The following is a 17,482-nucleotide window of genomic DNA, read 5'->3' on the forward strand; positions in this document are numbered from 1 at the left end:
AAATGAGACATAATGATGTGATTCATCTTGTACACTTCAAGTTGAAGCTCCAGTCTGACCAGTATGTTCATTTCCAAGTATTAATGCTTTTTAATGATTTAACCCTCTGTTAGTTCCCTAGTTTACTTTCACTTTTACCCACCTTTATGTCTACCTGCCCATTTAGCCCATTTGTACTTTGTGTTACAGACAGATGCAAATGGTTTCAAAGAAATGGTGAAAGAAGCTATTGGAAACAAGAAGATACATTTTCCACTTGTGTGGAGGCTTGATCATTGATTATGTTGAAAGCAGAGATTGATAGATTTCTAGGTATTAAAGACATCACAGGATATAGGAAACCTACAGGAAATGGTATTGAGATGGAACTCAGCAATGCTGTAACTGAATGGTGGAGCGTACTTGAGAGGTCCATTGGTGCAACCCTACTTTTATTGTCTATGATTCTAAGCGTGATTCTAGTCCTAAACCTGACCCATTGACAAATTAATGCAAGGCAAGTTATGCTCACAAAGAGTGGTAGGACTACAGAGAAGTGAAATGTACCATCTGTTTGGCAACAAAAAGATCGTTCCCACTGACAATAATTCAGATTTATAGCACGCTCTTCTTGATAAAAGCAGTTCTTAATAAGGTGGAAATCAAACCGAAAAGAAGCAGACTGAGCAATGGGAAAGCTTGCTTTCAGAGATGGAGGGACAGTGGAGACCAAGGTCATTTTTGAGTGACCATTTGAGATCAAGAGGTTGTCAGCAGCAGGAAATAAGCAATTGTTAGAAGGAGAGGAGAGTACAGACAGCTGAATTTGGCTAAAGGAGAACGATAAAGGGCCATGCAGTTATCTGAAGATGAGAATGGATCCAGTCACAAAAACATCAAGGGTCAGTCAACCTCAACACTGAACTGTCAGTCTGCATCATGGTCTCAAATTTCTAGAGAAGGTCTTTGCAATTTTTTTCATGGAAGCAAAAATACTATCAGAGAGCCAAGATGGATACAAAAGAAAGAAAAGGAGAAAAAGCTGCAAACAATCATTTAGAATCTGTCGACAGAGGAAATAAGTTGTAACCTTTCATGCCTAATAATTGGGCAGAAAAGTTTGCAAGTAGGTGGATCAACAATGGGATATTTTCAAATCTGGAATGAAAATAAATACATTCCTGTGAGATGAACAGGGAATAGGATTCAGTGGATACATGGGAGAGTTCAAGGTAAAGGGAAACCTTTAAAGGGGAGGATATGATAAAATTAGAACATAAATGTTAATATTATAAGAAATTTTGAAGTAGTAAAGAAGTGAATAAGGAGAATAAAAGGTCAAAAATGGTAATGAAAGCAATTTTAGGAGATAAGAAAGAGAAATGTTAATGGAACTTATAGGCACATAAAAAATGAAAATTGTTAAAGGTGATTTGAAAGGGAGACTGATTGGTGGTAAAATGGAGATTTACCCTTAATATTAACTCCTCCATCTCTAAGGGAGAGGAAAATCAGTGAAGGTAGAAATGAAACACAAAGACTCACTATTTAAGAACCTCACAGATTCCTAACAAATATCCTCGCTGTGATGAGGCAGTACACTTCGAAACAAATTTAAGTCAGGCTCTGATAGTTCACCTTGGAGCCTTTTTTCTAAAGTTGTTAGACAGACTTTCTCAAGATTTGGAAAACCTGACATTAAACATGTGACAGGAATCTCCAAGCTAGAGATGAAAAGAGAAAACTAAAAGCAAAGTCCCTTTTGCAGCGACATTCGTGGGCAAGAATGAACAAGAACAGGAGGAGCTCCCAGCTGTGAACTCAGGCCTTCCCTTGGTCGCAGCACTAATGTTCTTTCCATGGTTGGAAAGATCCATAATCTCTCCTTCCCCTCCCCCAAGCCCTGAGCTTCCCTTCCCTTCAGTGGGAGCTGTCCTCAGGAGCTCCTGGCTGTGATTAGATTAGATTAGATTAGATTACTTACAGATTAGATTAGATTAGATTAGATTAGATTAGATTACTTACAGTGTGGAAACAGGCCCTTCGGCCCAACAAGTCCACACCGCCCCGCCGAAGCGCAACCCACCCATACCCCTACATCTACCCCTTACCTAACACTACGGGCAATTTAGCATGGCCAATTCACCTGACCTGCACATCTTTGATCTTTTGCCTTTGGTGGAAATACCTACCAATCACGTGCCTATTTTTCTATAATGTCACACTTCAACACTGTCAGGTGGAGACAGGTGATTTTGAAAGGGTTCTTTACTTCTGGGCTTATCCCTTGTGGTCATTGCCCTCCTCATGCAGGTTCATGCTTCTCTTTATAAAGCTTCGGTGCCAACTCCTTCACAGTGTTTGAGAAACTGCTGATCCTGCTGTCTCTCCCTCTTCTGCTGTTTATGAAGCTGCTATCACAGAGTCATCCAGAACAGAAACAGACTCTTCTGTGCAATTCATCTGTGCCGACCAGATATCCTAATCTTACTTAGTCCCATTTGCCAGCATTTGGGCCACATCTAAACCCTTTCCGTTCATGCACACATTTGGATGCCTTTTAAATGTTGTACCCGCCTTCACCACTTCCTCTGTCAGCTCACTCCATACAGGCACCACCCTCTGTGTGAACAGGTTGCCCTTCAGGTCCCTTTTAAATCTTGGCCTTCTCACCTTAAATCCATGCCTTTTAGTTTTGGACTCCTCCATCTTTGTAAAAACATCTTGGCTATTCACCCTGTCCATGCCCCTCATGATTTTATAAACCTCTATAAGGTCACCCCTCAGCCTCCAACACTCCAGGGGAAACAGCCCCAGTCTATTTAGTCTCTCCCTGTAACTTAAACTCTCCAGTCCCAGCAACTCTCTTATAAATCATTTCTGCACCCTTTCAAGTTTAACAACGTCCTTCCTATAGAAGACCTACTGGAATCGAATGCAGTATTCCAAACGTGGCTGAACCAATGTCCTGTACAGCTGTAACATGACCTCCCAACTCCTATAACTCAGTGTTCTGACCACTGAAGGCAAATATGCCAAATGCCAGATGACGCCACCCTGTCTCCACTCTGAAGGAACTATATGCTTATTACCTACGTCTTTGTTTGGCAACACCCCCAGGTCCCTACCATTAACTGTATAATTCCTGCCCTGCTTTGCCTTACAAACATGCAGCTACGCACATTTCTCTAAATTTAATTCCATTTGCCACTCTTTGGCCCACTGACCCATCTGATCAAGGCCATGTTGTATTCTGAGATAATCTTTGTCGCTGCCCACTCCACCAACAATTTTGGTGTCATCTGCAAACTTACTAACTATACCTCCAATACTCTGGTGGCTGACATTTTTTAATTTCAAAAGTATAGATAATTTGTGAATAAAATATATTTTTGAAATTAAAAAAATGTCAGCCACCAGAATATTGGAGGTAAGTTTCCAGATGACACTAAAGTTGGCGATGTAGTGGGAGTGAAGAAGATAATCTAAGAGTACAATGTGGTCTTGATCAGAGAATTTGTGAATAAAGTATAAGTAAATACAAGTTCAAAACTGTTTAGGGCAGATTTTGTGCAGAAAATAAAGAGGAATGTTAACACTCATCAATAGACCTTCTATCCAGTTGCAACAAAAAAATCATTTTCTAAATACGAAAGGAAAGTATTTAGTTTCCCATTAAGGCTTGCACTCTGTCTCACACTGTTTCAGATACGCAGAGTTCTCCTCTTTCTCACTCGTTTAAGTTATGCTGATTGTCCCTTTTCCACTTGTCTAGGAATAGCATGTGATAGGAATGTTAAATTTTGTATACAGTTATACTTTAAACCATATAGATCCTGGATAGAATGGAGTTGGGATTCATGTTGACATGGGAATGGGCTTTGTGGGAATGAATCCATAGCAAGCCCCTGTAATATCAGATTTTTGTTAACGTATACCTGAATCTCATAGGTCAGTCTGCAGGAATCTGAGACAGATTCTGTCACAAAGAGAGAAAGATTAGAGATAATGAATCTCAATTGTTCATCATAAGTGGGAACATGCACTTAGATAAAAGAGATTAAGTTCAAGGAGCTTTTAACAAGCCTGAAAGATTTGATTTCATTTATTGTTGACGCATGTACCTAAGTACAGTGAAAAGTTTATTTTGCATGCAGTACAGGGGGATTATACCATACAAGGACATACAGATCAAAGTTTGATTGAACAGAGCGAGGTGTCCAAAGTTATGGCTGCACAAGAGGTGCACAAAGAGCAGGATCAACATGAGATTTGAAATTCACGAAGTCCGTTCAGGCATCTAATAGCAGCGTGAAAGAAGCTGTTCTTGAACCTGTTGCTCGGTGTGGTAAAGCTTCTTTATCTTCTGCCTGACGGAAGAGATTGGAAGAGATTATAACTGGGTTGGGAGAGGTCTCTGATGATGTTGGCTGCCTTTTCATGCAACAACAAGGGCAGATGGAGTCAATGGATGGGAAGTCGGATTGCGTGATGCTCTGGGCTATGTTCACAACTTTCTGGAATCTCTTACAGTCCTGGACAGAGCAGTTGCCGTACTGAGCTGTGATGTACTCAGATAGAATGCTTCAAAAGTTTGTGAGGGTCCTTATGGACCTGCTCAATTTCCTGAGCCTGCTGAGGAATAAAATGGTTGTTGTGCCTTCTTGACTATCACATCAATATGGGTGGTTCAGGACAGATTGTTGGTGATCACCACTCCTGGGAACTTGATGCTTTTGACCCTCTCCACCTCAGCTCCGTTGATGTAGGTGGGCACGGGGTCCTCCTCCTTTCTTTCTGAAGTCGATGATCAACTCTTTAATTTTGCTGAATTGAGGTAGAGATTTTTATCTTTGCACAGTGACACCAAGCATCCTATCTCCTTCCTGTCATTGTTTGATGTCCGGCCTACAACGGTGGTATCGTCTGCAAACTTGTAGCTGGCATTGGGACGAAATTTGGCCCCACAGTCATGAGTGTACACATCACTAGCTTTTGGCTTGAGGGAACGACCTCTGGGTAGTCATCATTCTGAAAGGCAGATTGTGGATTAGAAGTTGCTTTAGTGGAAAAAGGAAGTAAGCACCAAGAGGCAAGAAAATAGCTCTGGACAGTTTCTGAAAAATGAACAACAGCACAGTACAGGCCCTGCTGCCCTTGATGTTGTGCCAGCCTTCTATCCTAATCTATGATCAGGCTAATGTACATATCTTTCGTTGTACTATCTTCCATGCACCTATCCAAGACTCGCTTATATGTCCATAATGGTCTTTGCGGAAGGAGGAAAGGGGTGGAGACGGATCCCACCACCAGGGATATATTTCCCTCCCCACCCCTTTCCGCCTTCCACAAAGACCACTCCCTTCGTGACTACCTGGTCAAGTCCATGCCCCCCAACAACCCACCCTCCCATCCTGGCACCTTCCCCTGCCACTGCAGGAATTGCAAAACCTGCGTCCACACCTCCTCCCTCACCTCCATCCAAGGCCCCAAAGGAGCCTTCCACATCCATCAGAGTTTTACCTGCACGTCCACCAATATCATTTATTGTACCCGTTGCTCCTGACGCGGTCTCCTCTACATTAGGGAGACTGGACGCCTCCTAGCAGAGCGCTTTAGGGAACATCTTTGGGACACGCGCACCAATCAACCCCACTGCCCTGTGGCCCAGCATTTCAACTCCCCCTCCCACTCAGCTGAGGACATGAGGTCCTGGGCCTCCTTCACCACCGCGCCCTTACCACCAGACACCTGGAAGAAGAACACCTCATCTTCTGCCTCGGAACACTTCAACCCCAGGGCATCAATGTGGATTTCACCAGCTTCCTCATTTCCCCTTCCCCCACCTCACCCCAGTTCCAAACTTCCAGGTCAGCATTGTCCCCATGACTTGTCCTAACTGCCTATCTTCCTTTCCACCTATCCACTCCACCCCCCTCTCTGACCTATCACCTTCATCCCCACCCCCATTCACCCATTGTACTCTTTGCTACCTTCCCCCACCCTCCTCCCTGACCTATCACCTCCATCCCCACCCCCATTCACCTATTGTACTCTATGCTACTTTCTCCCCACCCCCACCCTCCTCTCACTTATCTCTCCACCCTTCAGGCTCTCTGCCTGTATTCCTAATGAAGGGCTTTTGCCCGAAACATTGATTTTTTTCCTGCTCCTCGGATGCTGCCTGAACTGCTGTGCTTTTCCAGCACCACTCTAATCTAGACACCACTGTCTGAGTAAAGAACCTACCTTTGACATCACCCTGAAACCTACCTCCAAGCACCTTAAAATTATGCCCCCCTCACGATGGACATACCTGGCATGGGAAAAAATCTCTGACTATCCACTCTATCTATGCCTCTCAACATTTGGTACACCTCCATCAAGTTACCTCTCAACCTTCATAAAAGTTAAAATTACAGCCTCTGTTCTCATGTACTTCTGGAGGGTAAACATAAATGCTGACAACAGGTGGGTTTTTGGGGAGCAGGGTGAGATAGATAGCCCTCTCATTATTTGTTGTTAGGTCTTTCTCACTCACTGTTTAAAGTTTCTCTGATGACTTATATGTACAACATTGCATTTTGCATCCTGCTTACACAGGACTTTGTCAGTCTTTGAATTTGAAACTGCAATAATTTTGGAGGAATCGTCATTTTTGAAAAGAAAGCATTTTTGAATTAAAAGCAAAAATCCTTGGATCTATCACTTATTGTGGAAAAGTACAAGCTACATTTTCGAAAGAAAAATAGTGAGATTAGGTGTGCTGTGAAAGGAACGTGAAAGGAAAGTGTTGACACAATTCGAAAAAGATTTAAAGCTAACAGCATTTTAAATTTCACAAATGAGAATGTAGTTTGCAACATTATACACAGGAATGATGATGCGGTAATTGGAGAACTGTATACAGTTTGGATGAAGAAATTTTATAAAAGTTTTTAAGGAATGTGTTCAGTATCATTTCACCAGCATGATGCCAAGGGCAAGGAATTGCATACAAGAGTTGAGATACCAGGATTGCATCCATTGATGCAATGAAGGCTAAGAGGGGATTTAATAAAGATATTTTTGATGAAACTTACTGGAGCGAACAGGAAAAGTTTAATGAGTAACGGAAGAGTTTGTAATGGGTGTCATCAATTTAAAATATTGTAACTTGGAATGAGAAGGGAAACATGAAGTATTTCATGACGGGTAATTGTTGAATTCAATGTTTTTGTTCTTACCAAAAATCGATCTCTGTTATTGCAATGCCATCTTTGGAAATCTCATTCAGCCCTATGGGGTACCATTCCTCTGACTCCAACCTTCCATGTTTACCTCCTTTCACCTTTTCCATTCTTGGAAAATGTCCAGTCATCACAAGCCAATACTTTGGACCAATACTTTTTCCAAATCATTTCACCCAACGCTTTGTGAACCTTCAAGTCCCATCTCTTTGACCACGTTTGTGGTCACCCCATCTAACTTTGCTCTTGTTGGCCTGGTGTTACTTTCTTTATTTCTGTTTCTGCATCACCTAAGGATGTTTGTTCATATTCAATGCGCTATAAATGTGCAAAGTCATGGATGCTTACAGAAACCCAAATATTTATTATGCATGATGGCCATATTCTTTACTTTTAGGAAAAGAAAAATCCAAATACCAGCCGAAAATGAAGATGAGCTTCACAAACTGATAACCTGCAGCAAACCATCAACACTCACTGAGGTCTTGTCAAAGTTCAGTTACTACATGCCCGTGATTGCGTAAGTACATTGTCATTTTTATATGTTTTTATAATACGGTCCTTCTGAATATCAGTGTCTTGCATATTGTTAATGAGATCATTGATCAAATATCTGTTTATGATGGTGGTGATTGAAGGAGGACTGTTGACTTATATTGTGGTCATATTTTCTACTCTTCAATTAATACCATGTGTTCTTTATGATCCACTCAAGCTGGCTGAAAGAGCCTGTGTTTCTTCTGCCACCTCTGCCTCCATGCTTACTTGTTCCATCAGGACTCCCACACACCCTCTGAGGGCCCCTTCTCCTGCCTCCAACACATTCTGTCCACTTGGACACCCCATGCTAGTTTGTTACCCACCCTTGATCGCTCTATGTCCAACTGCCGCCATGACATTGACTGCCTTAACCTGTCCACCCCTCTCCCCCACTCCCAACCTCTCAGCCTCACAATGCGCAGCCCTCCACCCCCTCTACTCCAACCCCAACCTCACCATCAAACCAGCAGATGGAGGCGGGCACTGTGGTAATTTGGTGCACTGTCCTCTAAACCACTGAAGCCAGGCACCAACTCACAGACATCTCCTCCTACAGTCCCCTCAACCACGACCTCACCTCCCACCACCAAACAATCATGTCCTAGACCATCCACAACCTTACCACTTCAGGGGATCTCCCACCAATAGCCTCCAACCTCATAGTCTGGGAACCCCACACCGCCCAGTTCTACTTACTACCCAAGACCCACAGACCTGATTTCCCTGGTCAATGCATCGTCTCAGCCTGATCCTACCCCACTGAACTTACCTCTGCATACTTTGACACTGTCCTGTCTCCCTTGCTCAGGATCTTGAAACACCACCCATTGCCCTCTACCTCCTCCATGACTTTTAGTTCCTTGGCAGCAATGCCTCATCTTTGCCATAGGCATCCAGTCCCTATACGCATCCATCCACCATGACGAAGACCTCCAAAGCCTTCCATTTCTTCCTCTCCTGCCAAACCAACCAATGCCCTTGCACCGACACACTCATTCAATTGGCTGAACTGGTCCTCACCCTCAACAATTTCTCCTTCGAATCCTTCTGACATTCCTGATGAAGAGCTTATGCTCGAAACATTGACTCTCCTGCTCCTCGGTTGCTGTCTGACCTGCTGTGCTTTTCCAGCACGACACTTTTTGACTCTGATCTCCAGCATCTGCAGTCCTCACTTTCTCCTAGGGCCTGTGTTAAATGGCACAGGTAACAGATAATGATGGTGCAGCAATCCAAAAATGTATATAACTTTTGGAGTGGTGTCTGAAATCAATTTGCCACTGGTAATGGCCAATTCAGACAAATGGATGCTCCTTTTGTTATCGTTAGACAGGGGCTGATCAGCAGGGAACACTGGGAATTTTCTCAAGGATTTTCTTGACAGTCACTGCACAGTACTGGCAATGCTATAGAACCCTCAGCAGTCATATAGAACTTAGAACAATACAGCACAGAACAGGCCCTTTGGCACTCAATGTTGCACCGACCTGTGAACTGTTCTCAGCACATCCCCCTACACTATCCCATCATCATCATCCATGTGCTTATCCAAGGATTGTTTAAATCTCCCTAATGTGGCTGAGTTAATTACATTGGCAAGCAGGGCATTCCATGCCCTTACCACTCTCTGAGTAAAGAAACTGTCTCTGACATCTGTCTTAAATCTATCACCCCTCAATTTGTAGTTATGTCTCCTCATACAAGCTGACATCATCATCCTAGGTCATCCTACGTCCTATCTACATCATTTACATAGTTTGTCCAAGGTTTCCACAATGCTTGTGCACAGGTTATAGAACAAAACAGGAAAATCCCAGCTGAAGGCCATCCATGGTGGCTTAGTGGTCAGCACTGCTGCCTCACAATGCCAGGGAGCTGAGTTCGATTTCAGCCTTGGGCAACTGTCTGTGTGGAGTTTGCACATTCTCCCTGTGACTGTGTGGGTTTCCTCCAGATGCTCTGGTTTCCTCCCACAGTCCAAAGATTTGCTGGTTAGGTGAATTGGTCATGCTAAATTGCCTGTAGAGTTAGGGGGTCTGGGCGGGTGACTTTTCGGAGGGTTGGTGTGGACTATTTGGGCCGAAGGGCCTGTTGCCACACTGTGAGGAATCTAATCATTAACATCAAGCAAGATTTGGAAAACCATATGAATTTTGTGCATGCAAAAGCATCCTGGTCACACATCTTGAGCATAATTTTCACACTCAAATGAACATATTTCAATGAATGCTAACTTGATGTAAACTACAAAATGAAAAATATTGCAGTGTTGATAATAATACATGAAAAACAAAATACTGCATGTACTGGAAATTAAAAACAGAAATATTAGAAATATTCAGCTGGCCAGGCAGCATCTACGGAGAGAAAAAAGGTAAATATTTTAACTCACTTTCCATAAATAGCAATTTGATTGATTTGAGAAGTAGAGATTGATTGCATATTTAATCAGAAAAACCGTTCCTGATGAAGGGCTTTTGCCCAAATTTTCCTTCTCGGATACTGCTTGACCTGCTATGCTTTTCCAGCACCACTCTAATCTTGACTCTGATCTCCAGCATCTGCAGTACCCACTACTGCCTAGCTGTGAGCCAGCAGCACTAACCACTGAACCACCATGCTACGTGTTGTTGCACAGTTTTTAATGGTATCCAAAATATACAAAGAAAATTTACAGCCCAGGAACAGGCCCTTTGGCCTTCCAAGCCTGTGCCAATCCAAATCCACTGTCTAAATCTATCACTCAATTCCTATGGATCTGTATCCCTCTGCTCTACACCAATTTATGCATTTGTCCAGATGCACCTTAAGTGAATCTACTGTATCTGCCTCAACTATCTTTGCTGGCAATGCATTCCAGGCACCTACCACCCTCTGTGTAAAGTAATTTCCACGTGTATTCCCCTTAAACTTTTCACCTCTCACCTTGAACATGTGACCTCTCATTACTAAATCCCTCACTCTAAGAAAAAGTTTATCTCTACCCACTCTGTCCATATCCTTCATGACTTTGTAAACCTCAATCAGGTCCCCCCTCAATCTCCTTTTGTCTAATGAAAACAAGCCTAACCTACTCAACCTCTCTTCATAGCTAGCACTTTCCATACCAGGCAACATCCTCGTAAAACTTCTCTGCACTCTCTCCAAAGTGTCCACGTCCTTTTGGTAATGTGGCGACCAGAACTGTACACAGTATTCTAAATGCAGCCAAACCAAAGTCATGTACAATTTTAATCTGACCTGCCAGTTCTTATAATCAATACCCTGTCCAATGAAGCCAAGCATACCATATGCCTTCATGACCACTCTATCCACCTGTGCAGCCACCTTCAGGGTACAATGGACCTGAACTCCCAGATCTCTCTGCTCATCAACTTTTCCCAAGGCTCTTCCGTTTACAGTATAGTTTGATCTAGAATTAGACCTCCCAAACTGCATCACCTCCCATTTGCCCAGATTGAACTGCATCTACCACTTCTCTGCCCAACTCTCCAGTCTATCTATATTCTCCTGTATTCTTTGTCAGTCCCCTATGCTTTCTGCTACTCCACCAATCTTCATGTCATCTGCAAACTTACTGATCAGACCACCAATGCCCTCTTCCAGATCATGTATGTATATCATAAACAACAGTGGCCCCAGTACTGACCCCTGTGGAACACCACTGGTCACCTTTCTCCATTTTGAGAAACTTTCTTCAACTACGACTCTCTATCTCCTGTTGCTCAACCAATTCTTTATCCACCGAGCCAGAACACCCTGCACACCACGTGACTTCACTTTCCCAATTAGTTTACTATGGGGATTTAGGGTGTAGGTTTGCTCACTGAGCTGTAGGTTTGATATCCAGACGTTTCATTACCTGGCTAGGTAACATCATCAGTGGCAACCTCCAAGTGAAGCGAAGCTGTTGTCTCCTGCTTTCTATTTATATCTTTCTCTTGGATGGGTTTCCTGGGGTTTGTGGTGATGTCATTTCCTATTTGTTTTCTGAGGGGTTGATAGATGGCATCTAGATCCATTTATGGCACCACAACGCCATAAACAAACACATAGATCTAGATACCATCTATCAACCTTTCAGAAAACGAACAGGAAATGACATCACCACAAACCGCAGGAACCCCATCCAGGAGAAAGATATAAATAGAAAGCAGGAGACAACAGCTTCGCTTCACTTGGAGGTCGCCACTGATGATGTTACCTAGCCAGGAAATGAAACATCTGGTTATCAAACCTACAGCTCAGCGAGTAAACCTACACCCTAAACCTCAACCTGAGCTACAAACCTTCACAAACCTTGTGATTACTATGGGGAACCTTATCAAACATTTTACTAAAGTCCATATATATTTGGATTGGCATGGTGGCACAGTGGTTAGCACTGCTGCCTCACAGCGCCAGAGACCTGCGTTCGATTCCCACCTTGGACAACTGTCTGTGTGGAGTTTGCACGTTCTCCCGTGTCTGGTTTCTTCCGGGTACTCTGGTTTCCTCCCACAGTCCAAAGATGTGCAGGTCAGGTGAATTGGCCATGCTAAATTGCTCCTAGCGTTAGGTGAAGGGGTAAATGTAGCAGGGTGGGTTGGTGTGGACTTGTTGGGCTGAAGGGCCTGTTTCCACACTGTAAGTAATCTAATCTCCAGCCATTCCTTTGTCTATCAACTTGGTCACTTCCTCAAAGAACTCTATTCAGTTGGAAAGGCATGATCTCCCCCACACAAAACATTGTTGCTTGTCATTGATAAACCCATTCTTTTCCAAATATAATTAGATTCCCTCAGTACCTTCTCCAGCAACTTTCCCACCACTGACATCAGGCTGACTGGTCTGTAGTTACCTGGAATATTTCTACTACCCTTCTTGTACAGGGGGACAATATTAGCAACTCTCCAGTCCTCTGTGTTGAAGGATGCTACAAAGGTATCTCCTCTCCCTCAGCAACTTGGGATAGATCCCACCTGGTCCTGGGGATTTGTCCACCTTAATATCCTTTAGCCTACCCAACATCTTCCCCCCTTATGTCAACGTGATCCAGGGTAAACAAACTTCTATCTCTAATCTCAACATTCATCATGTCCCTCTCAACAGTGTACACTGGTACAAAGCACTGATTGAAAATCTGACCCATTTTCTCAGGTTCGACACACAACCTTCCTTCCTTAAGCTTTAGTGGACCAACCTTTTTTCTAGTTACCCTCTTACTTCTTATATATGAATAAAAGGCCTTGGGATTCTCCTTAATTCTGTTCGCTAAAGTTATTTCATGACCCCTTTTAGCCCGCTTGATTCTTCTTTTAAGATTGGTCCTAGTCTCCCAATATTCCTCCAAGACCCATTCTGTTCTTAGCTGCCTGGACCTTATGTACGCTTCCCTTTTCCTCTTGGCTAGTCGCACAATTTCTCCTGTCATCCATGGTTCACAAATCTTGCCTTTCCTATCCCTTGGTTTCAAAGGGACATGCCTATCCTGCACTACTTTTAACTTATCTTTGAAAGCCTCCCACATATCAAATGTGGATTGCCCTTTAAAAATCTGTGTCCAATCCACATTTCCCAGCTCCTGCTGGATTTTGATATAATTGGCCTTAGCTCAGTTTAATAATGTATACATTGATAAAAGTGCAAACAAGATGTTTGTATTTTTATAACATCCTGAAACAATTATGATTGTGGTATATCTGGTGTTGGAAATTGTCTGCATATGGTCTAATATTGTAGGTAGGTTTTAAGGCAGCAGCTCTTAGAAGCAAATACTGAAAGAAGATTTTGTGAACTGAATAAATATCTGTGACATCATTTATACAATCGGAAGTCTTTTGTATTCATTATTCACCAGCAACTAATATTTACTTACTAAACTCGTAATAATGTAAATGTTTTCCTCTGAGTTAGAGACTTGGTCATTTGTTTTTCAAATTCTGCATTTCTCTTATGAATAAGGTAGTATCTTGAATCAGCTCTTACTCAGACAATTATATGTATTACTAGTCAGTGACATTGACCTGTTGATGGTTCCTGTTAGCTAACAGCATATTAATGGGCTCAGTGTTGGACTCACTATTGTGTTACTTGTGCTAAATTGCAACTTGGATAATGATGTGACTATACAGACATCCTAACCATTAATCTGTGTAAAGTGCATTTAATCTTTCCTCCCAGAGGTGACCGAGAGGCTATTCAACAAATAGCCTATGAACTGGCTGAGGATAAAGCAAAAGAAGGAATTGTCTACCTTGAAGCGCGATACAGCCCACACTACCTTGCAAATTGCAATGTTCATCCTATTCCATGGGGACAAACGGAGTAAGTAGACGCAATTAAAATCCGAAGTGACCATAACATCGTAATACAACAAAAAAATTATTTCTAATCAAATACTGCATAATATTTTCATTTTTATTTCCTGTTGAACAATAAAACATTGCAAAAGGATACAGGTATAATTATTCACTGATTGTCAAAGGAAAGCAATTAACAAAGGTCTATCTTATTCTATATTATCTCTGAAGACAGTTGGTTGCAAATGAAAACAAACTGTTCTGACCTTGTGCAAAAGAGAAAAAATTTGAGATGCTGGAAATCTGAAATAACAACAGGAAATATTTAGGAGGTTGGAAAACATCTGTGGAGATGCAAAGCTAACATTTCCGTCTTAACTGAACACATTAGAGATGTAATAGGTTTTAAATAAATCAGAACCATGGTAGAATATTGGGATCGGGGTCAGGATGGGGGCAGGGAGGGGGTGAAACATGTGAAGGCTGGGAGTTGTGTGAGCAATGGAGGAAAGAACATAAGGGAAAATAAAAGAGGTCAGTAATTGATGTCAAAAAGGAAGGATGGCCCAAGGCAAAAGGAGATATTGTTACAACAAAGAAATTAACAGAAGAAAGGTCTAGGGGAAATTTCAGTCAGAATAATTGAATTGTTCCCAACAGTTACTGCACTCAGTTTGAGAATAAAGGAAGGCAAATCTGTATCACTGGTTTGGAAGTTGATTTTGACAGAACTGATATGACAAGGAGGGTTGGAAAGATTCCTTGCATGAAATTGTAGCGTAGTAGTGTAGCAGATAGTTGTTGGAGTTAGTGGACTTGAAACTGATATGCTTTTCTTTCTCCTTAACCAAGGTTTCCATTGCATTGTGGCTAACATGTTCTTTGACTATGTCTATCTCATTGCTTACATTTCCGCTCTCATTGTTTCCTTCTATTGATGCCAAAATGTCAATATGAACAAAGAACATAGTGTTCTACCTAGTGTTTTATGTTCATATTGTAGTTTTGGCTACCTCCTTGCACTCACCTTCTGCAACAGCAGCCTTTACATTCATCCGTTTATCCTCTGCCATCTCCACCACCTTCAATATGATGCCACTGTGTATTTTTTAGCATTCTGAAGGAGTTTTTCTTTCTGTAAATAGTCAAGATTAGAGTGGTGCTGGAAAAGCACAGCAAATCAGGCAGCATACGAGGAGCAGGAAAATCAATGTTTTGGGCAAAAGCCCTTCATCAGGAAGGGTTTCACAATTCCTGATGAAGAGCTTTTGCCCGAAAAGTCGATTTTCCTGCTCCTCGGATGTTGCCTGACCTGCTGTGCTTTTCCAGCACCAGTCTAATCTAGACTCTGATCTCTAGCACCTGCAGTCCTCAATTTCACCTCGTCTTTTTGTAAATGTCCTGGGTGAACCCCTCCCATTTTCCGGGAGCACAAATAATCCCTCTAAGTAAAGCAATGGGAGGAATTTCATGCCATTCCTGGGTGAGTTTGGAGGTGGTTAGGAGTTTGGCTGTGTGCTCAAGGGGGATAGTGCAGGGTGGAGACTCAGACACCCCTGACTGACCACATTTGTGAAATGAAGACTTGCCGAGGTTCTCGCTATCCAGGAAAGCCAATCAGCCGACTCTGTTAGGTTGCCAGCACATGTCGTCTTAATTCTCCTCCTCACTCCAACTTGGACCTCTCTCTCTTCAGTGTTTTGTAGAGCACATTGTAAGCTCAATGAACAGTATCTCATCATTCAGTTCGGCACCTTACAGCTTTTCAGGCTGATCACTGTATTCAACAATAGTGTTTCTTGCCAGTGCATTGACAGACAAAGTTGACAATGCTGGTGCCAGTGACACTCACCACCCTCACTCACTCTACTGTCCTATTCTGCTTGCCCCATCCCTCTTCCCCACTCCCCTGCTCACCACTTCCAGTGAGGAACGGTGGAAGCAATGTTTTTCTCACTGTATTCTGGACGTCCTTCAGGAGAAATATGTATGCTGCTTGGCATTACCACTGTTTCAGAAGACGTTCAGCTCAATTAACATGAGAGAGTTCGTGATCCTCCTGTACTGAAAGTTACAATGAGTGATCTGCTAGTTAATGGATGCAGGCACAATGGAAGAAGACATTGTTGATCAGGATAAGAGTTTAGTGCGACTACTTGACAGAACTTGCCAGGTGAAGTTGATCAAGGAAAAAATTAAAGATGTTCAAAGTCAAGTATATAGGCCATGTACTAGCTGCAAGATTTCTTTGCCCTGATCTGAAAAAAAGTGCAGCCATGAACACACAAAAGATCAGTGCAATGATTGATTGGATTCATCAACTATTTGCCCAATTTGTTGGTGGATTATGAACCATTATGCCAACTCAGCTAAAAACATGAATGGTATAAAAACAGCATTCCATTAACATCCAGCAACGAGTTACAAGAATGCCAATTCTGAAATGGTGCAGCATAAATGATGAAGAAACTCTGCAGTGTGACATCAACAGGTGATGACTTGGAGCAACATAAGTGCAGCAAAGTGAACCAGTTAGTTCTTCATCAAGGGTGCTAACACAAACAGGACTATATTATGTGCAGATGAAGAAAGAATATCTAGCCACTGCCTTCATTTGTAAACATTTTCATCAATACATACAATGAAAAGACAAAATGACACTTGAGTAGACCAGAAGGTTCTTCAAAGCATTTTCCTCATGCTATCTGTTCCAAAGTTACTGCAAGCAATGTTTTCTGGTTACAGAAGTATCACCATCAGGGGACAGACAAGCAAGGGAAGCAGAAGCATGTTGGAGATGTGCTTCAACAGCGAGGAAACAGAGAGCATCAAGGAGACACTTGTTTCTTGAAGAGCATTTTCTGCAGATAGAGATTAATTGACAGCCCAAGATGGAAGATTGTACAAAGGATTTAGACTAATGATCATAAAAAAAGGAAAGGTGCAGAAGTGCATCCATTCAAGCCACTAATGAATTTAATCAAGTCTAAGGAAGGCAATAAGTGTGCTCCAATGGCCAAACATGGTCAACAACTTCAAGGACCCCAGGCAATACACCGCTTGTAATCAGTAGCAACCTAAGCAAGCTACAGAGCTAGAGATGACACACAACATCTCAGATAGAACATGGATGAAGCTGGGAGTAGATCTCTCTTCCAGCAGTTGATTAGCTTGCTCTAATGGCCTACAATTCTGACCACTGGGAGGGAAACTAGTTGACTTCCATAACTACCATGATGGCGTACCCAACATTGTCAGGAGTGACAATAACCCTTAATTTTTGAATGAAGAACTCAGTTGCATAATGAAAGACTAGGAAATACAACAATATATATCATCTCTGCACTCTCCCCAGTCAAACGGCATGACAGAGATGGCAATGAAAATTGCATAGGAAATCGTGAAGAAATCAAACAAATCCTGCTCATGTGGAAATACCCCTACTGGAGGCAT

The 17,482-nt window shown here is 42.4% G+C and overlaps 1 protein-coding gene across 2 annotated transcripts in view; it reads left to right on the forward strand.

Moving 5' to 3' along the window:
- Nucleotides 1-17,482, forward strand: part of LOC140477437 (adenosine deaminase-like) — a 59,395-nt gene that overhangs the window by 15,276 nt on the left and 26,637 nt on the right. For both annotated transcript variants that reach the window (XM_072571339.1, XM_072571338.1), the window contains 2 exons: nucleotides 7,606-7,728; nucleotides 13,911-14,054. In XM_072571339.1, the coding sequence (XP_072427440.1) occupies nucleotides 7,606-7,728; nucleotides 13,911-14,054 (267 nt within the window). The remainder of the gene's footprint in view (nucleotides 1-7,605; nucleotides 7,729-13,910; nucleotides 14,055-17,482) is intronic.

The sequence above is a fragment of the Chiloscyllium punctatum genome, chromosome 5, assembly GCF_047496795.1.
Source record: "Chiloscyllium punctatum isolate Juve2018m chromosome 5, sChiPun1.3, whole genome shotgun sequence".
NCBI lineage: Eukaryota > Metazoa > Chordata > Chondrichthyes > Orectolobiformes > Hemiscylliidae > Chiloscyllium > Chiloscyllium punctatum.